Source organism: Octopus bimaculoides, chromosome 13 (assembly GCF_046866305.1).
Source record: "Octopus bimaculoides isolate indiv1 chromosome 13, ASM4686630v1, whole genome shotgun sequence".
In the NCBI taxonomy this organism is placed as follows: domain Eukaryota; kingdom Metazoa; phylum Mollusca; class Cephalopoda; order Octopoda; family Octopodidae; genus Octopus; species Octopus bimaculoides.
Window position 1 is genome coordinate 33,624,653 of NC_142940.1, and position 22,445 is coordinate 33,647,097.

At 37.5% G+C, this 22,445-nt stretch overlaps 1 protein-coding gene across 1 annotated transcript in view; it reads left to right on the forward strand.

Annotated features, from left to right (window-relative positions):
- The window catches only part of LOC106872061 (uridine-cytidine kinase-like 1), a 45,798-nt gene that overhangs the window by 7,367 nt on the left and 15,986 nt on the right, over positions 1-22,445 (forward strand). Inside the window, exons 3-8 of the mRNA XM_089361309.1 lie at positions 3,950-4,185; positions 12,609-12,715; positions 18,991-19,161; positions 19,825-19,896; positions 20,327-20,574; positions 20,949-21,093. Coding sequence (XP_089217435.1) covers positions 3,950-4,185; positions 12,609-12,715; positions 18,991-19,161; positions 19,825-19,896; positions 20,327-20,574; positions 20,949-21,093 — 979 coding nt within the window. The remainder of the gene's footprint in view (positions 1-3,949; positions 4,186-12,608; positions 12,716-18,990; positions 19,162-19,824; positions 19,897-20,326; positions 20,575-20,948; positions 21,094-22,445) is intronic.

A 22,445-nucleotide genomic window follows, 5' to 3' on the forward strand; every position in this document is an offset into this window, starting at 1 on the left:
TGGCTCTTTACATTCTGAGGTCAGTTTTGCTTTTCATCCTTTCAGAGTTTTGATATAATAAAGTACCACAGTTCAATGGTATAAACTTATCCCTTGCCCTCAAAATTGCTGGCCCTGTACCTAAATTAGAAACTGTTATACATATAGTAATGTTGCATGCTCCACACTATATCGATGACCCCCAAACCTAAGATGAAAATAATCAGTGCTACTTATAACATGACTGCCAGTTCAAATAAAGGATTGAATCAGTGTCTCATCTATGTTAAAGAACCTCATCCAACAAAAGAGCTTTTACATAATTAGAAATAAAAGCCAACTCTCCTTCAAATTGCATTATACTATCATAAAAATAGAAGGACAAATTAAATAATCTTTAGAAATAGTATGTTTGAAAATAAGTATCAATGGTCATGGCTGGCATTCCTTTAACCTTAATTCTTCTTGATCAGAGTTGACCCGGGGCTGTCAAATTATTTTTTAGTTTTAACTTCTTCTGGCCCTACTAGAGCATCAGTTAACAATTTTCCTCAATGTATTTTGAGGTTGTTTCAGTTGATTCTTGACTATTTCAAGTTCTATGGTAGGTAGTTAACCTATTTCTCTTGCTGTGTATGTATATCCATTTACAATTGGTTTCTCTATAGCGACTGAGACCTTTGGAGATATGCTATGCTTGAGAATATCTGGCAAGCCAAGTGAGACCATAACTGTGGCCTATGGCAGTGTAGCATAATTGGTCCATTTAAGAGTACCCTTCAATCATTGGGCAATAAACTGTGCTTGAGAAGACCTGTTGAGTCAAGTGAAATCATTGTTGTGGCCGATGCCAGTACCGCTTGACTGGCACCTGTGCCAGTGGCATGTAAAAAGCACCATTTGAGTGTGGTCGATGCCAGTCCCACTGGACTGGCTTCCGTGCCAGTGGAACATAAAATGCACCATGCGAATGTGGTTGATGCCAGTGCCACCTGACTGGTCCTGTGCCAGTGGCACATAAAACGCACCATTTGATTGTGGTCAATGCCAGTATCGCCTACCTAGCCCTCGTGTCAGTGGAATTTAAAAAGTACCCACTACACTCTCGGAGTGGTTGGCATTAGGAAGGGCATCCAACTGTAGAAATCTTGCCAGATCAGATTGGAGCCTGGTGCAGCTTTCTGGCTTGCCAGTCCTCAGTCAAACTGTCCAACCCATACCAGCATCGAAAGCAGATGTTAAACAATGATGACGATGATGATGATAGCTCTTGTCTATCAATTTCCACTCATGGCCCAGGGCATCTGTAGAAAATGCTTGCCTTAAGTACCATGCAATGGGATGGAATTCAAAGTCATGTGGTTGTTAAGTAAATTTCATAACCACACAAACCTGTGTGCACATGTTAATCTCTTCATTTTGACAGCATTTTATTTATACTTATCATTGCTTTATCAATTATCAAATTATTCCTTAGGTAATGTTTGAATATTGGGTAAGAAGAAAATATCCTTAAATTTCATATTTTCTTAAAATTCTAGGCACAGATATAGCTGTGTGGTAAGAAGTTTGCTTCCCAACCATATGGTTTTGGGTTCAGTCCTACTGTGTGGCCACTTGGGCAAGTGTCCTCTGCTATAGCCTTGGGGTGACCAAAACCTTGTGAGTGAATTTGGTTGACAGAAACTGGAAGAAACTTGTCACACACACACACGTGTGTGTGTGTGTGCTTGTCCCCTTGTTTATGCCCTCCATAAAAGAGACTGATACAATATGTACCAAGCTTAAAAAACCAAATACTGGGGTTGATTCATTTGGCTAAAAAAACTTTGGCCAGCATGGCCACAGTTTAATGACTGAAAATATACAAGAAGCATAAATACCATTATTATCAGTGATCTACTTCCAATGATTTATAAGCTTCTTAGTACCATTTGTATAGAATTGTTTTTATTGGATGGAATAGAATTTTGAGAGGAGAGTTTCCCCTTCTTCATGTTTCAAGAACTGATCCATCAAGATGATTCTGTATACTTTGGAATAGGTAGTAAACAGATGGAATAATGTTCAGTAACAAAAGAGGGTGTAACATTTTTTTCCAGCTGAGGTTTTCAATTTGTTCAGATGTGATCTTTGTAGAATAGGGGCCATTGCTTTATCATGATGAAATACTACTCCTTTGCATTTCATTAAAGCAGGTCCCTTATTCTTCAAAGCAGTATTTAAACATTCTAACTGTAGACAATAAATGTCTGCTGCAATTGTTTCATTGCAACTCAAATTGAATCACACCTACACAAACTTACCAAACACTAACCAACACTCTTTTTGGATGGATGTCATATTTGGGTTGTAGTTTAGTCTGTTTACTTTCACTAAATTATTATCTGCATCATTGAACTTTCTCATAAAAGATTCACTGTTCACCACCAGTCATTAATTTGTCTAAAAATGGCAATATACATTCATGATGGTGTAGAACAGTGTGGATGTCCACTTATGCTCTGCTGATGTTTTCAGTCAAATTGTGGAGAACTAATTTTAGGCACTCTTCCAAGCGGATGGACTATTGAATGTTTTGAATTCTGCTTCTGGGCTAATTCTTCAGCCAGAACAGCACTATTTCAATCAAGTTCTGACAAAACCAGGTCTTCATTAAACTGAACAGGATGACGTGTTCATTAAGCATTTTTTAAGCTGAAATCACCCTTCCTAAACTTTTCAATGCATCTTGAGTGACTCTTTCAATTCAGTAATCTTTCTCATAAACACCATAAATATTTTGTATTGTTTCTGCCACATTATTCTTTTCTGAGCTTATAAAGCATTGAATGCCTTTAATGTTCCATGGACACCTTCAAGCTTTTGTTTAAAATGGTTGACAACAAATGAATTGAAATGAATGCAAGAGAAAGCAAATTAAAATTGTTTATCAGCTAATGGAATTGATGAAGTTGTGATTATGGTATTTTTATGAAAACAATGCCAGCTAAACTCTTAATAATCAGTTGAAAACAGTTGCTCTGAACTTCCATTTATGCTTTGATATTAATTTTCAGTGAAACTCCTTGTCTTTCTTCTGTTGTGTTCATAGGTAATATTGTATTATTGGGTTCTGCAAAATGAAAACTGGTTAAATTGTGTAAATGGGTTTCCCTTTCATTTTGTAGTCTGTATATCTCATCATCATTTTACACTTTTGAATTTTCATCTTATGTACACACACACACACACACACACACACACTCTCTCACTCACTCTTATATTCTTCCTTTCAGTGATGGAAGCTCTTTAGTCTTGCAAATGACACCATCATTTTACAATTGCTTTTTGTACTGGATTGAACAGTTCAGTAGGATCCAACAAGTCAAAGGACCATTTTTTGCTCTGTGGTCTTTCTATGTGATTTCTATGACTGGATGCTTTTCCTAACACCAGCCATTGTGCAGAGTATGCTGGGTGCATTTTTCTTTCATGGCACCAGTACTATACAGGCTCTCTTTCCGTTGGCAAGGCAAACAAGTCTTTTCAATTTTGCATCATCTTTACTCAAATTGCTAACAATTTTACAGAGTGCACAAGCCCCATTGAAGTCGCCTTGTCACTTGCAAGCCTAAAGAGCTTCCATCATTGAAAGGAAGAATATAAGAGTGAGTGAGAGTGTGTGTACAAAAGACGAAAGATCATAAAATAGAGATTTATCTTTGGGGTCTTTCCTATAATATTGGAAGATCAGTTATTGATGAGAGAGAGAGAGAGAGAGAGAGAGAGATAAAACCTGGTTATTGAATAAATCATAGTATATAATTGTGGCTTATTTTATAAAATGATATCTAGAGGAAGGAAAGTCAATGTTGTTTTTGATAATCTTCAATTCTAGAACTGAGTTATTGAATTATATAATTCAGTAAAGCAAACTTTCTATCAGTTATACGATTTATTTTTCACATATCACCCTTTAATATTGCAGTGGTGTGATGGATGACTCAGATATTGCCAATCCAGAACCTGATACACTGACCTATACACAATCTCCATCCAAAGTTCCAAAGAGCCCAGCAAGGACTCTCTCCAAACGTGTGCGTACAGTAAGTACTTCTTCAACCAGTGACCGAGTGGTACAGACAGCGACTCGTACACTTTACACTGCTGGTCGACCACCATGGTATAACTCACAAGGACAACTGAAAGAAGCGTTTGTTATTGGTAAGTTTCTTTTCTGTTTCATATTCTAGATTTGCTATTTTTTCTTTAGTGTTGGAGGGTTTATGAGGGGCTGCTGAAAAGTTTGTGGCTTTTGGCAAAAGAAAATACAGGAGGATCAGTAAATTATGATTTTATTCAACATATTCCCCTCTCAGATTCACACAGTTATTGTAATGGTCCTTCAGTTTTTCTAAGCCCTGTAAAAGAACTCAGAATGTTGGGCTTCCAACCAGGCCTTCCACGATACCCTTAAAGCCAAGAACTTTCCACTATATGTGTAGCAATTTATTAATTTCCTTAAATAACACATTACTTTTGGTTGGTGTCAAAACAAGTATTTGTTTCAACCTTCAGAAATACTGTGCATAGAAATGTGCTGTGTTGCAGAGTTATTAAGTCATGCCAGCTATGAAAAGTAGATGTGAAACCAATAAGGATTTCATTTAGTAAGATTTCATTTAGTAACACACATATATATGTTCAGACGTGACTGAGTGATTAAGAAACTTATTTCCCAACCATCTGGTTTTTGGGTTCAGTTTCACTATACTGCACCTTCAGTGGTTTCTACTACAGCTTTGGGACCAACCAAAGCCTTGTGAGTGGATTTGGTCAATGAAAACTGAATGAAGCTATCATGTGTGCATATGTACATTGTAAGTGTGTGTTCTTGTGTCTGTGTTTCTTTGCTTTGACATCACATGATGGTTGTAAATGAGCATTATCATCATACAAGCAATGTTGTTTGTTTCCAGTTTTCTGTGAAAAATATGTTTGGCCATGGGGCAGTATTACCTTGTTTAGAAACAGACGAGGCTTGGTGACAGTAAAAATGTTCGACTGTAGAAAATCTGTCAACAAATTCCATGGATGTTAAAATGACGATAAATTCCAAGTTTGTAATTGTTTTAACATCTATTTTTCTAGGTTAACATCACGAATTGAAGGTGAGAGTTCATAGTTTGATTGATCAGTTTAATTGCGTTGAAGAGATTAGAATTTAATGCTTTATGAGAGTGACAGAAGAGAAAAGGCAATCTTTGTTTGGGCTGTAAGCCAGGTAGCAAGTTGAATGTTTGCAGCATATATCTGCTCATAAAAATTCCCCACTCACCTCCATTCATAAATATCACATCCTTTATAAATATGCTAAACCTTTACAAATATGCTAAATTACACAGTGATTTATTACCTTCACACATTCTTAACATAATCAAATCTTTTTCATAAAGATCTGGTTTCCTCTTTGAAGCCAGAGAGTAGTTTTATCTTGTAAAACTGCTTCTCCTTGTTATACAAACTCTATTCATTGTATATCTGAATTATGATCTCACTGTTTCATTGTGAGGCTCATGTGAGTCCATACTATAGCTCCTTTGTTACCTCAACATAACGTACGCCTGCTACTACGTTTTCTAGTTTTCAACCAAGGCCCATATAAGATTTTGTATATTGCTTCTGCAATACACAAAATATTTTCGCAATTTTTTATAAGCATGGCTGTGGTTAGAGTAGGCATGACTATGTGTTAAGAAGCTTGATTTCCAATCACATGTTTCCAGGTTCAGTCCTTCTGTGTGGCACCTCGTGCTGACCAAAGCATTGTGAGTAGATTTGGTAGACGGAAACTGAACGAGGCCTGTCGTGTATATATATGTATGTGTGTGTGTTTGTTCCCTCCATCACTGCTTGACAACCAGTACTGGTGTGTTTACGTCCTTGTAATTTAGCAGTTAAAAAAAAGAGCCGATAAAATAAACACTAGACTTATAAAGAATAAGTCCTGGGGTTGATTTCTTTGACTAAAAAACCCCTTAAAGGTGGTGTTCCAGCATGGCCACAGTCAAATGACTGAAACAAGTAAAAGAATAAAAGAATTCCTAATAATATTTAATTATAAAGATATAATAGATATTTCAAAACATTGAATGGTTCTGAGAGCCCAGGAATCAAAGGGATCCACAGGCAAAAGATGGTTAAGAACCACTACTCTAGACTGTACTAAACACAAGGGCTTCTTTCATTAAAGAAAACATTTATAATTTAGAGTTGAAACCAGTTAGCCATTATGTACTAAATGCAATGAAATCCTCCTCATCATTTCAATGTCCATTTTTCCATACTTCCATATGTTGGATGGAATTTATTGAAGCAGATTTTGTACAGCCAGATACCCTTCTTGTCACTAATTCTCATCTATTCCCAATGGTCAGACATGTTACTTTTTGCAGTCTGTTTGAAATTAATGACACTGCTTGTATGACAGTAACACTCATTTACAACTATTATGCAATATCAAAACAAGGAAATATTTACAACTTGCACACAAACCCATGCATATATATATATATGTTCATATGATGATATCTCCACAATGTGTTGATGAGAAAAACATGTAATCGCTACCAATATAGCAAGAGATTTCTCCGCAAAGGTCTAAAGTAGACTCCTTATGGATCAATCTCCTTGGTTATATATCAAAAATTTAAATGAGACTTTTGATGCTAATATCCATTATTATTGAAATTTATTCCTATGTCAAAATTTCTGTATAAGGCTATATTTAACTGTCAAATTTAAGTTAAATAGATAAATTACCTTACACATCTTCAGGGTAAAAGGTAAATAGCAAAAAGTAAACATCAAAAACATCGTCTCTAAGTCTGGTTCATATTCAAATTTCTCCTTAAATAAATTCCTCCTTAAATAAAGGTCCGTCAAAGGGAGAAAACCCCTCATAATATTATTAATTAATTATAAACAATCACATATTACAATGGAAATCTATATTATATTATCTTATACAGGAGATTGTTCAAGTTCTAGAAGGAATCCGCCATACAATCACAAATTGGATAAATTTGAAGAAGACATTTGGTCTGTAGTCAAGAACATTAAATTAAAAAAATCATCGAACATGAACCAGCATTTAAGACGTCTAGAAGAAATTACTAAGGAAATAAGGAACACTGACAAGATTCTGATGAAATCTGACAAAACAGGAAACATCTATAAATTAATCAGACAGCACTACACGGATTTGCTGAAGAAAGAAATTGAGACGAATGACAAGATAACAAATAAAAATACACTTAAGAAGGCAAATATGGAAACCAAAGAGATAATGGAAAAGTAACTCTATAGAGGACAAGAAAAATACTAAATTTATTCAATTTGATATAGCTAATTTTTATGCTTCCATTAACCCGATCATATTGAATAAGGCACTATGGTTTTTTCACAATAAGGCTGGGCTTACTAGAGAAGAAATTAAAGTGATATTAGCTGCTAGGAAATCCTTTGTTAGTTTTAATGATAAAGTATGGATATGTAAGGATACACCGGATGCTTTCGATGTCCCCATGGGTAGTTCTGACTCAGCACAAATAGCTGATATGATGGGTTCTTTTATTCTTTATGAATTGAATGATCAAGTTCCTATGATTAGGGGGGGGGGGTCTATATAGGGATGACTGCCTTCTGTATATTAGGAATAGCTCCAACCAACAATTACAGAGAATTAAAGGTAGATTGGCTAGATTTTTTCGTAGAATGGGGATGAATATCATTTATGAAGATGATATTTCTGTAGCAAATTTCTTGGATGTGACATTAGATATTAAAAATGAGGCATATAGACCATATCATAAACCTTCAACTAACCTAAAATATATAAGTAAGTGGAGTAACCATCCTAGAAAAATTATTGATAATTTAGTTAGAAATATTTCATTAAGACTCTCTAGATTATCTGCTAATGATAAGATTTTTGATAATGAAGCTCAGTTCTATAATTTGGCATTAAATAGGGCAGGATACAAAGAGAAGGTTTACTATGTTGAACCTGATAGTAACAACTTTAAGACAGATAAGAATAATAGATATAAGAATAAACTAAGAGGAAATAAGGAAAATAAACCCAGAGATATTCATAAACGTAACATTAATTAAAATTGATGATAATATATGGTTCATAGTCTCCTTTGGTAGAAATGTTAAATCTAATTTGATTGCACAGTTTAGATAGGTGATAAGCAGATATTTCCCAAAGAATTCACACTATGGTAAAATTATTAATATACATAGCATTAGGTTTGGTGTCTCAAACACTATGAACTTAGCCCAAATAATTGCAGCTCATAATTTTAAAATACTTAAGTCAAAAGGAATTGGGGAGGATAGTGATGTGAACCCTGATATAAATGATAATAACAATAATAATAGTAATAATAATTGGAATATGATTACAGTAACAGAGGTTAACCCCAGAAGATTGAAGTTTGAAGGCCCTAATGCGAGAGTTAGAAATGTAGTTTATCAATGTAAAGTAAGGATTCAGACAGATGTTAGCCGATACCTGGGGTGATCTTCGGGACAAATCTGCAAAAAATTATCTAATCATTATAGTACCTTTAGAGATAGAAGTAAAATAGCAAGTACTAGTCTTAGTAAATTCATTTGGTAACTGAAAGAACAAAAAAAGCAATATTTGTTAGAATGGTCAATCATTGGGAGATTTTTCCCGTATGACAAAGGTAAGAGATATTGCTCGCTGTGTAATCTAGAATTATATTTGATATTATTCTCTAAGGGTAAGTTGATAAATAAACTAACACATAATGCTCTCAGATGTACCCATTATCCGAAACACGTTTCTCTGGTTTAAATGAATTATAAATTTCAGTATGATCGGGTATTATAGTATATTATAGTATAATATTAGGTCTTAAGGCAGGCCATATCAATGTATAATTTACCAATAGCAATTGTATTTGTATTTGTGATTATTTGCTAAAGTTTCTAGAGATAATATAATATAGATTGCCATTGTAATATGTGGTTGTTTATAATTAATTAATAATATTATGAGGGGTTTTCTCCCTTTGACGGACCTTTATTTAAGGAGAAATTTGAATATGAACCAGACTTAGAGACGATGTTTTTGGTGTTTACTTTTTGCTATTTACCTTTTACCCTGAAGATGTGAAAGGTAATTTATCTATTTAACTTGAATTTGACAGTTAAATATAGCCTTATACAGAAATTTTGATATAGGAATAAACTTCAATAATAATGGATATCAGCGTCAAAACTCTCATTTAAATTATTGATATATATATATATATATATATATATATATATATATGATGGACGTCTTGTAGTTTCCATCTACAGTCCATTCACAAGGCTTTCGTTGGCCTGGGGCTATAGTAGAAAGCACTTGCCTATAGTGCCACACTGTGGGATTGAACCTGAAACCATATGGTTGGGAAGTAAACTACTTAATCCCATAGCCGTGACTGCACCTATATTAAGATTATATTTGATAGGTTTAAGTGAAGGCAATGAGACTACTATTATTAGCAGGGTTGTTGTAACACCAAAGACTGGAGTTTTGGATTTACTTGTGCCTGTTAATCTGTTAAGAAAGTCTGTTAATCTCTCTTGTACATGTAGCCTATATGTGGAGTTCAGTTAAAGCTGTTGCGTTGACAAGAAAGTAATTTCGTTTTTTGCTAATAGATAGAGTTATGACTTTTGTCAATGTTGTGATTTTTTCCTTTTGACATTTGATAGCCATTACTTTAGCTTACTTTAGAAGCAAATTGCACGTAATTTTGTTTACAGCTGTTAGTTTAGTGTCAATTTTAACATGGAGTGCAAAAACGAACATTTTCGCCATATTTTGCTTTTTTATTTCCATAAAAGTAAGAAAGCTGCTTAGGCTCACCAAGAGATATGTGAAGTTTATAGTGTTGATTGCTTAAATGGTTTAAAAAATTCTGTTCAGGAGATTTTTCACTTGAAGATGACCAACGATATGCATCTTAAACGCAATGAAATCGACCTTTTTTGAAACAAATCATCACTGGTGATGAAAGATGGATTGTCTACAATAGCATCAATCGAAAATGGTCATGGTCCAAGTGTAATAAACCAGCACAAACCACATCGAAAGCTGAATTGCAGGATCTTTCTGATTTGACGGGCACCACTTGTTTTCTTAACGAAACACTTTCAAACTTGGGATACTGGTAGAATGTGTCATATAAAACATCTTTTTCTCTTAGCCTTCTTAACAAAAATTTATTCTTAATAAGTTATTTCATGTTAAAGTTGTCGTATTTCTGTAATTTCAACCAATCACTGACGTCTATTCAGCTGAATACAGTTACTGCTGTTTTTGTAAACAATAATTTTTGCCGGTGTCAAGAGTGTTATTCCCTGTTTAATTATATCATTATTCCCTAGTAAGGGTTTAGGGTTTTAGGGTTAGGGTTCGGGTTTTAGGGTTAGGGTTATGGTTTATGAGTTATAGGGTGTTAGGGTTATGAGTGAGGTTATGGCAAAAATAATCATAACACTAACCGTAACCCTAAAACTAACCCTAGCTCTAAAACCTGAACCCTAACCCTAAAGCTAAAACCAGTACAAATGCACGAACGATGTCATAAATAACAGTACCGCGGATAGTTGTTGTTGACAAACTATGGCACTAATTTTATTCAAGGGAAAAGATCCCATGACACCGTTAGAACATGTTGTTTACATTCCACGGCAATAATTGTTTTCACCTCAGTGATTGGTTGAAATTACCGAAATACGACAATTTTTTACATGAAATAACTTTGAATACAAAAATGTTTATCTGTACTATGACACAAAATATACAAGCATACGAAGTTTGAAAGTGTTTCGGTACCAAAAACACTACATGAACATAAATTAAAAGTGTTGCCCGTCAAATCAGAAAGATCCGAATTGCATTGTAAAAAGGTCATGCTGTCAATTTGGTGGTTATTACAAAGGTGTTGTGTATTCTGAGCTGCTTCTAAGGTACCAAACAATCAATTCAGATGTTTACTGTCAACAACTAATGAAACTGGAGGAAACAATCAAAGAAAAACGGCCAGAATTGGCAAATCGTTAAGGAATCTTTGCTAACTCTTGAAAAATTATTGGAGCTTGGTTGGAAAGTGATGTCACATCCACCATACAGCCCTGACCTTGCACCATCAGATTACCATTTATTTCGAAGTTTGCAAAATTCATTGAATGGTAAAACTTTCAATAATCATAATGACCTGAAATTGCACTTGCTTCAGTTTTTGGCTGATAAAGACCAGAAGTTCTATGAGTGCGGAATTATGAAGTTGTCAGAAAGATGCCAAAAAGTCATTGAACAAAATGGAAAATATATAATTGATTAACGTTTGTTCTTTGTATGAAAAGAAAATGACTTTTATTTCACACTAAAAAACCTAGACCACATACTTTCTTGCCAACCCAATATATTAAGTAAACAGTTTTTTTAGAACATTTTTTTCTGTTTGGAAAAGATGATGTTGCAAACAATATTACTATTTAATTTTAAAAATTTAGTGAGTTTGATGGAAAATTCAAGTGTGCATAAATGAAACTGAGTGGTCATGGATAGAATGCCCCTGACCATATGACTGCTCAGCTAGGGCTAAGCTTGAAGCTAAACTATATCTCTTAACATCTTGGAAATTTTCTGAGTGAAAAACTCAACGGAACTGATAATAGGAACAATAGTGTAAAAGGTTAGAGTTTTCTCCCTTACATCCTTCCCTGCAAATGGATGTCGGTGAGATATGTATTTCAGAAATGGTTGAACGATATAGTCCCTTGTGATACTGTGTGCCGCAAGAAGTTATGTTATTTCATGTATACTGTGCAATTTCCATTGTGCAGTGTTCCATAACAATCTTCTAACATTCACTAATTCTGTTTGATATCTGGCAGTTTACCATTTTACCATTTACTTCAAATAAAGAAAATTGATAAACAGTGGAAAAGTAACTTGGGTGTTGTCATGTTTCTTCATTACTTTCAGTCTTAACCCTTTTGACACCAACCTACCTTAGGTCATCCCTGGTTCTATGACACTCATTACTTGCTTAAAGAAACAATCTAGAGTGATGCAACAGTGTGGTTACTATTAATAATGCTTTCTGCTATAGGCACATGACCAGAAATTCTGTGGGAGGAGTGAGTCAATCACATCGATCCCAGTACTCAGCTGGTACTTATTTCATCAACCCCGAAAGGATAAAACGTAAGTCCACCTTGGCAGAATTTGAACTCAGAATGTAAAGATGGACAAATTGCTACTAAGTATTTTGTCTGACATGCTAACAATTCTACCAGCTTGCAGCCTTGTGGGTACTAATAATAATGCTAAGTTCAGTTGTGAGCTGCAAGGTTTATAGTTAGTATTGTGGGTTCAGACCTTGATGGGTTGATTTGCCTTTTGATTCCTTTAGAAGGGGTCAATAAAATATTTACTAGGTTTGGTTCACTCAGCTGATAGCCCTTTTGCCAATATGACATATAATGTGGACTCGCACATATAGTTTCATTGTCACACACACACTTAAGGATATTTGTATCTCTTTCAGGGTTGTGTGGTGGTAGTGCTTGTGGAAAAACTACTGTTGCTAATAAAATCATTGAAGCATTGAAAGTTCCATGGGTCAGCGTGCTTAGCATGGATTCATTCTATAAGGTATACCTTTTGAACACTTTTTCTCAGAAAGTTATCTTTCCCCTCAATTTATAAGATGATTACGTTTCATATTTAAATTCACCTTGTTCTTTATAGTCGTAATTTATTTACCCCTGCTTACTCTACCAACAGTTATAAGAACAAATACAAACAATGAGGCAAATTTTGGGCAGTTTGACTTGATAGAAATAGTAGGCAAACTTTCCTCATTGTATTTTTCAAAAAGGATAACCCTGATGTATATCATCACCATCATTCAATGTCCTCCTTCCATACTGGCTTCTGTCAAATGGTTTGACAGTAATTAGCAATTCAGAAGACTGTGCCATGCTCTACTGTATTTTTTGGCATGGCTTCTATGACTGGATGCCATTTCTAATGTCAACCACTTTACAGAGTGTACTGGGTGGTTTTTATGTGGCACCAGCAGCAGTGACGTCACCAAGAAATTGCAAGACAAGGCCCCCTCAGCTGAGTGGAGAGTAGTATTGAGGGAGGTGGCTTAGTATCTGGTGATGGAGTTAAGAGAAGGACAAAAATAGGTATCTTGCAGTAGAACAGATACATTGCTGTCATCATCATTATCGTTTAACGTCCGCTTTCCATGCTAGCATGGGTTGGACGATTTGACTGAGGACTGGTGAAAACCAGATGGCTACACCAGGATTCAATCTGATTTGGCAGAGTTTCTACAGCTGGATGCCCTTCCTAACGTCAACCACTCAGAGAGTGTAGTGGGTGCTTTTATGTGCCACCGGCATGAAGGCCAGTCAGCGGGGTACTGGCAATGGCCACGCTTGAAATTGTGTATTTTACGTGCCACCTGCACAGGAGCCAGTCCAGCGGGACTGGCAACGAACTCGCTCAAATGTCTTTTCACCTGCCAGGAAGGCGACGTTGGTAACGGTCACGCTCAAATGGTGCTATTTACGTGCCACCGGCACGAAGCCAGGCAGCTGGTGCTCTGGCAACGATCACGCTTGGACAGTGCTCTTAGTGAGTTACTGGTACTGGTGCCATCACGATTTCGCATTCGCTTGCCCCAACAGGTCTTCGCAAGCCGAGTTTAGTGTTCAACGAAGATGTTGGAATGGGTGCCAGTCTACAAATTTAGTTCGATTTCACTTGCCTCAACAGGTCTTCGCAAGCGGAGTTTAGTATCCAAAGAAGGAATATTACGCATAAGTAGGCTGGCTACATCCCTGGCAAGGCCTTGGATTTTGGTCTCACTTGGCTTGCCGGGTCTTCTCACGCACAACATATTTCCAAAGGTCTTGGTCAGAAGTCATTGCCTCGGTGAGACCTAAAGTTCAGAGGTTGTGCTTCACCACCTCATCCCAGGTCTTCCTGGGCCTGCCTCTTCCACGGGTTCCCTCAACCGCTAGGGTGTGGTACTTTTTCACACAGCTATCATCATTCATTCTCGCCACATGTCCATATCAGCCCAATCGTCTCTCTTGCACACCACAACTAATGCTTCTTAGGTCCAACTTTTCTCTCAAGATACTTACCCTCTGTCGGGTATGCACACTGACATTACACATCTATCAGAGCATACTGGCTTCATTCCTTGCGAGCTTACGCATGTCCTCAGCAGTCAAGGCCCATGTTTCACTGCCATGTAGCATGGCTGTTCGTACACATGTGTCATACAGTCTGCCTTTTACTCTGAGCGAGAGGCCCTTTGTCGCCAGCAAAAGTAAGAGCTCTCTGAACTTTGCCCAGGCTATTCTTATTCTAGCAGCTACACTTTCAGCGCACCCACCCCCACTACTAACTTCATCACCCAGATAGCGGAAGCTATCAACTATCTCTAATTTTTCTCCCTGGAATGAGACAGAAGTTGTTTTCTGCACATTTTCAGTGTTTATTGCACCTGAACATCTGCCACATACAAAAATTAATTTCCTAGTTAACCTGCCTTTGATATTGCTGCACCTCTTATGTGTCCATAGCTTGCACTGGGTACATCTTATAGAGTTTCTACCTACACCTTTTCTACAGATCGAGCAGGGCCATCTACCTGAAGGGGTCTGTGTTTTGTCTACCTTCCTACTTATTAGAACTTTGGTTTTAGCTAAGTTGAACCTAAGGCCCTTCGATTCTAGTCCCTGCTTCCACACCTGAAACTTCTCCTCTAGTTCTGATAGTGATTCTGCAATTAGTGCAAGGTCATCAGCATAGAGGAGCTCCCAGGGGCACCTTGTCTTGAATTCCTCTGTTATAACCTGGAGGACTATGATAAATAGGAGGGGCTGAGGACGGAACCTTGGTGGACCCCTGCCTCTACCCGGAATTCATTACTGTACTCATTTGCAACCTTTACCTTACTGACAACATCTCTGTACATGGCTCGCACAGCTCTCACTAACCATTCTTCTATCCTTAGTTTCCTCAGTGACCACCAGATAAGGGATCGGGGGACCCTGTCAAAGGCTTTCTCCATGTCAACAAAAGCCAGGTACAGAGGTTTATCCTTGGCTAGGTATTTCTTCTGCAGCTGTCTTACCAGAAATATAGCATCAGTGGTGCTTTTCCCTGGCACGAACCCAAACTGCATCTCATCTAAGCTGACTTGCTCCCTAATTTGTTGGGCTATGACCCTCTCCGTGACTTTCATTACCTGATCTAACAACTTGATACCTCTGTAATTATTTGTGTCTAAAGCGTCACCTTTACCTTTGTAACAGTTGATTATGGTGCTGCTACACCAGTCATTGGGTATGACTCCTTCGTGTACCACCTGGTTAACAATACGGGTAACTAGGCTATAGCTGACACTGCCAGATATTTTGAGCATCTCTGCAGTGATTCCTGATGGGCCAGGGGCTTTCCCTGTCTTCATACTCATAATTGCTTTATCTACCATGGAACTGTTAACTCGGATAGCTGGTCCCTCTGTTGGGTCGACATTTGGCAGACTCTCTTTCTCCCATTCATTCTCTTTGTTGAGCAATCTTTCATAGTGACGTCTCCAAACCTCTTTCTTAGCGGCCTCATTTAGAGCAAGCGTACCATCATCCATGCGAACACATTTCTCTCCCACGACATCACAATTCTCTCTCACACACTGTCTTGCAACACGAAATACTTCAAGTCCTCACGACGCAGAACGTTGGCAAACTTCTTCTTGTCTGCTTCCCCTCTGGCTAGATAAACCTGTCTCTTAGCTTCCCTTCTAGCAGTCTGATACACTTCCCTGCTACCTCCATTCTTCCAGTCCTTCCAAGCCTGTTTCTTTTGTCTCATAGCCCTGTCAACCACACTGTTCCACCACCAAGTTACTTTGGGGCGAGAGGGGACTTTACACCAGCCACAGATCTTGTCGGTGGCACTCAGCAGGTTGTCCCGAAGGAACCTCCAGTTGTCTTCTATGTTGTATATATATATATATATATACATATATATATAAGTACCTTGAGAGAAGAGTTGGACCTAAGAAGCATCAGTTGTGGTGTGCAAGAGAGACGATTGCACTGGTATGGTCACGTGGCGAGAATGGATGAGGATAACTGTGTGAAAAGGAACCACACCCTAGCAGTTGAGGGAACCTGTAGAAGAGGTAGACCTGGGAAGACCTGGGATGAAGTGGTGAAGCACAACCTTCAAACATTACGCTTCACCGAGGCAATGACTAGTGACCGAGACATTTGGAAATATGCTGTGCATGAGAAGACTCAGCAAGACAAGTGAGACCATAACCCGTGGCCTTTACCAGGGGTGTAGCCAGCCACTTATGCGTACCTTTCCTTCTTGGACACAAAACTCTGCTTGCAAAGACCTGTTGAGGCAAGTGAAATCGAAATCGAACCAAATTCAACGACTGGCACTTATGCCAACCTTCCTTCATTGGACACTAAACTCTGCTTGCGAAGACCTGTTGGGGCAAGTGAAATCAAAATTGAACTAAATTCGATGACTAGTACCCGTGCCAGTGGAGCGCTAACAGCACCATCTGAGCGGGATCACTACCAGAGCAGCTGACTGGCTTCCGTGCCGGTGGCACGTAAAAAGCATCATTTGAGCATGATCGTTACCATCGTCGCCTTACTGGCACTTGTGCCGGTGGCATGTGAACAAAACATTCGAGTGAGGTCATTACCAGTGCTGCTAGACTGACTCGTGTGGAGGTGGCACGTAAAAAACACCATTTGAATGTGGCTGTTGCCAGTACCGCCAGACTGGTCCTCATGCCAGTGGCATGTAAAAGCACCCACTACACTTTTGGAGAGGTTGGCGTTAGGAAGGGCATCCAGCTGTAGAAACTCTGCCAGATCAGATTGGAGCCTGGTGCAGGCATCTGGTTTGCCAGTCCTCAGTCAAATCGTCCAACCCATGCTAGCATGGAAAGCGGACGTTAAACGACGACGATGATGAAGAAGAAGCAAAAGTAATTAATAAATCTAGGCACATATCTAGAAAGCACTCAGTGTTGAATGAACTTGGTTAATTACACCAAACTGATATCAATAAATTCAAGTAGGCACCATCAAGATTTCATAACTCTACCACAGAGATGTTTAAACAGAATGGGTAACCTTTTAAAATTATTATCCTGCTTTAATGAGAGAAGAAAAAGTAACAGCCATGACTCTTTACCTGACTTGTTAGACTGGGGAGAAGAAATTCTTCTCAGACTGAAGACCTGGCCTAAATGCTTTTGTAACAGACAGAATGGACTCTACTAAAAGCACCCTGGGTGGTGTTAAACAGAATAGTAAATTAAATCTATCATTCGTGACCGTTGCCAGTACCGCCTGACTGGCCTTCGTAGGGTTTTCGAGCGAGATCGTTGCCAGTGCCCCTGGACTGGCTCTTGTGCGGGTGACACATAAAAGACACCATTTCGAGCGTGGCCGTTGCCAGTACCGCCTGACTGGCCTTCGTGCAGGTGACACGTAAAAGCACCCACTACACTCTCTGAGTGGTTGGCGTTAGGAAGGGCATCCAGCTGTAGAAACTCTGCCAAATTAGATTGGAGCCTGGTGTTGCCATCCGGTTTCACCAGTCCTCAGTCAAATCGTCCAACCCATGCTAGCATGGAAAGCAGATGTTAAACGATGATGATGAGTTTCACAGAACTCAAGATTGTTTTTCTATCAACTTTGGTAACTATTCTGTGATATTACTTCAAAGGTTTAGTTTGGTGATAAAGGAAACTTTGAATTATTCTGCTCTGGTCCATTTCTGATGAACTAGTTTCTATTCTTGTTGTTATTTTGACTTAGTGATATGGTAATAGGGTTTCTTCCTGGATATGTATGGTTCCATTTGCTTCAGTTTCAATGCTAAATTGTTTCCATGTTTATTTTACAATTCTAGACATTTTTTGGAAGATATGGAATATTCATTAAACTTTAATATCATAGCTATCTTTCATCTTGTTTCACTCATTTTGACTGTGGCCATGCTAGGGCACCACCTTGACAGGATTTTTTAGTTGAACAAATCAACTCCTCAACTTATTGTTTTTTTAAACCTAGTACTTATTCTATCAGTCTCTTTTGCCAAACCACTAAGTTACAGGGATGTAAACACACCAACACCAGTTGTCAAGCTGTGTGTGTGAAACAAACACAGATGCAAAGACACACATACATAGATATACATGCATATATCATTGTCATCATTTAGCATCTGTTTTGCATGCTGGCATGGGTGAGATAGTTTGACTGGAACTGGTAAGTCAGAGAGCTGCATGAAAATCCAGTTTGTTTTGTCTTGGTTTCTATGGCTGGGTGCCCTTCCTGATGCCAACCACTCCACAGAGTGTACTGGGTGCCGTTTTTGTGTTACTGGCATGGGTGCCTTTTACACGTTACCAGCATTGGCCACAATTATAATTTCATTTAACTTGTCTTCTGAAGCACAACAAATTGCCAAAAGTCTCAATCACTGGTTGTTGCTTCTGTGAGACTCAGTATCCAAAAATCATATTTCAACACCTCTTCCCACATCCACCTGGGTCTACCTCTTCCACAGGTTCTTTTCATGGTTAGAGATTGGCACTTCTTTACACAGCTGTCCTTGTCCATATGCATCACATGGCCATACTAGCACAGCCTTCTCTCTTGCACACTACATCTGATGCCTGCTATACTCAATTTTATATGATAGTGTCAGTGTCTTGAGATATATACACACATATGTATATATATATGTATTGATTTTATTGACATTGTCAAGATTTGATTAAAATGGGGAATGGTCATCTTCAAAGATTTTAAAGGGTTAATTGATTTATTTACATTTTTAAATGTTTATTTCCATTAAAGGTTTTAAATGAAGAAGAAATTGCCCTGGCTGCCAACAATGAATACAATTTTGACCATCCTGATGCCTTTGACTTCGATTTACTTTTCCAAACATTGAAGAGGTTAAAGAAAGGCAAAATAGTTGAGGTTCCAGTTTACAACTTCACCACTCATGCCAGAGAAAAACAAACAGTGAGTTGAGAAATAGTTTTCTGTTATACATCATCATTACCAATGATTCATACATTGCTTCCACATCTGGGACTGTGTTGTGACTACACATACAGACGTCCTAGACCAATATTGTGCAAAAAAAAAAAAGATCTGACCAATTGGTCTGAAGTCTTAAACCATTACATTGCAAACTCTGAGCCATAGGAAGGTTGTGTCTCCTCAGTTCACTTTTTCTACTACTACTACTACTACTACAATGGCCTCTATTTCTTAGAACTGAATAGTCTCGTACTGGCTCCACTCAACCCCTAAATCTTGTGCCATCTCCACTCAAATACTCCTTACTCACTTCTCTCTTTTATCTTTCATGTTATGTCTCCCTCACTAACCCCTACACTATTCTATATACCCAGTCCTTATTCTCTACAGCATCAGTCCTCTGGAATTCCCTCTCTATCCAACTGCTGTGGCTCTTCATGAGGACCTACTATGTCACCCCTAGCAGTCTCGAACCTGCTTAAGCCATGGACACAATCATTACCTTTAAAACAAACCATTAAAAATATCCCATCATCTTGTATTTGAAAAATGAAATCCCTTTTTATTAAGTTACATATATGAAGTTTAGATATGATCTTAGAATAATGATGATTATTTTTTTGTATTTTTCTATTTTTGTAGAAAACTCTGTATGGTGCCAATGTAGTGGTGTTTGAAGGGATCCTGGCATTTGTAAATAAGAAAATTCGGGATGTAAGTTTTTTAATTAATTTTTTTCTCCAATAGCATACATTATTACTGTGTAATTGTGACATTGTATAAATTTTGTTCTAGATGTGTAAGTTGAAATTTTTTTCATAGAATTTCTTCCGTAATGTTTGTTTAAAAGTTTTTTAATATTATTTAAAAAATTTTCCAGATTTTTTTTTGTATTCTGTCTTGCTTTAACTATTTTATGTCTAAATTTCTGAAATGACTTCCATCAGCCAATTTCTTTACTTAATGTATGATGTAAGCACTTGTTCCTTAACTCAATACTGATGCTTTACTACAAATTCTTCTACTTCACTTCTAGAACTTCTTTTTACAGACTTTGGACTCCCTTCCCATTCCTGAAAGTTATTAATTTGTGTCTCTGTGGGATAAGCTTAATATGGCTGATCTTTTTATTGAATTTTTACAGTTACTGGACATGAAAATATTTGTAGATACTGATTCTGATGAATGTCTTGCCAGACGCCTAAGAAGGGATATTGCTGAACGAGGACGAGATCTTCATGGCATTCTGAAGATGTACAACAAATTTGTGAAACCTTCCTTTGATTATTACATCGCTCCAACCATGAGTTATGCTGACATTATTGTTCCACATGGTAAACTATTTAATAGTGTCTTCTGTTACATCAACAAGACAACCTTTGGATGGCCATTGTTGGAATGCTTTTGATCATAAGCCTTCTTCATTGGGCCAACCTAGAGTTAAACAATAACTACCATTATAGAACTGTTTATTTGTTGATATATCTTGAATGTTTTAGGTAAAGGCAACTGTTTCAATAGATGTTTACAATCTCATTTATTTCTATGTAACTGTAGGAGTGGGTTTTGCAAAGGAGGTTCAATTCCCAGATGAGCCATTGCATTTCACTTTCATTAATTCTTAGGACTTCCAATTTCCAACCAGAGTCAATGGCCATTTTTACCTCAGATCTAGGGCCTCCATTAGTCAGAGTTGGCCATGCATCTTTATGCACAAGGTTCATTTTTTTCACTTTTTAAAGAGTATTGGTTTCCTTTGTATGCAGGTCTCTCTTTTTTGTGCCACCAATAATGTCAAGGCTGGTACAGTTTGGTACCAGTGTCATCAGAGGTGTAACTGGCAGAACACAGAACAAGTTTATCGTCTCATCCAACACTGTAACAGTTCTGTTAAGCCACTGCCTTGGAATGGTATTTTTTCTTTTATTGACCTAAAAAGGATGGAAAGCAAATTTGGCTTTGGTGGAATTTGAACTCACTGCACTGAGCATTGGAACAAATACCACAAGGCATTCTACTCAGTGCTCTAATAACTCTGCCTGTCTACATTTTCAGATAACATAATGCCTGCTAGTGTTTAACCCTTTTGATACTAATCCGGCTGAAACTGCCTCTTGGACTGTAATACAAATGTCTTGTTTTCAAAAGTTCTGAATTAGAATCTTCCACCAAACCTTGGTTACAATTTATGTTCCTAACACCAGCTTAAAGATAACTAAGTTCATCATCATCATCATCATCATCATCGTCGTTTAACGTCCGCTTTCCATGCTAGCATGGGTTGGACGATTTGACTGAGGACTGGTGAAACCAGATGGCTACACCAGGCTCCAATCTGATTTGGTAGAGTTTCTACAGCTGAATGCCCTTCCTAACGCCAACCACTCAGAGAGTGTAGTGGGTGCTTTTACGTGCCACCGGTACAAAGGCCAGTCAGGCGGTACTAGCAACGGCCACGCTCAAAATGGTAAACACAGAGCATCTCAACAAAAGTATGATAACAAAAGGGTTAAGTTTGACATTCTTATAGATATGGTGCCCTTAGGCTTCCATAGAGGTTCATCATTCAATAATTTACTGAAGATTTTACTGGGTCACCTCAGCACACTGTATATGAGGCACAGTGCATTATATAAATGTTAGTACTCAACTGGGGTTAATAATCTTAATCTTTAGTTACAGTTTCTCATTCAAACTACATAATAGGCAGAATTGTCGAATTAAGACAGTAGGGTGTTTTGAGGAAGATTTGGCTGCTATTTCTACCAGGTGTAGCTACCGTGTAGAGGTCTGAACTTAATTTTCATTCACATCTTTGCATTTCAAAAATTTAACATAATCTTTTCCATAAATCAACTATCATAAAAATTTTATACGATGACTTCACATTTTCTATGTGTGTGTACCTTAGAAGACGTCAATCACGACACACACCTTCACTCACTCACTCTCTCTCTCTTTCTCTCTCACATACACACATGCAAGCACGCACACACACGCACATGTCCATTTCATATATCTTCTTTCAATTTCTGCTCTCTGCAAATAAAATTTTTTATGGATACAACTGCTTACAAAAATTGGGATTAATGTAAAATTTCTTTCTATGGTCACAATTAAATCAATGTTCTAATGATTAGACAGAGGTCCAATAAAAATAGCTCTCAGAAACAGACTACATACAAATACGTCAATCATATATATATGTATATATTTATATATGTGTATATATATATATGTATATATGTATGTATATATGTAGG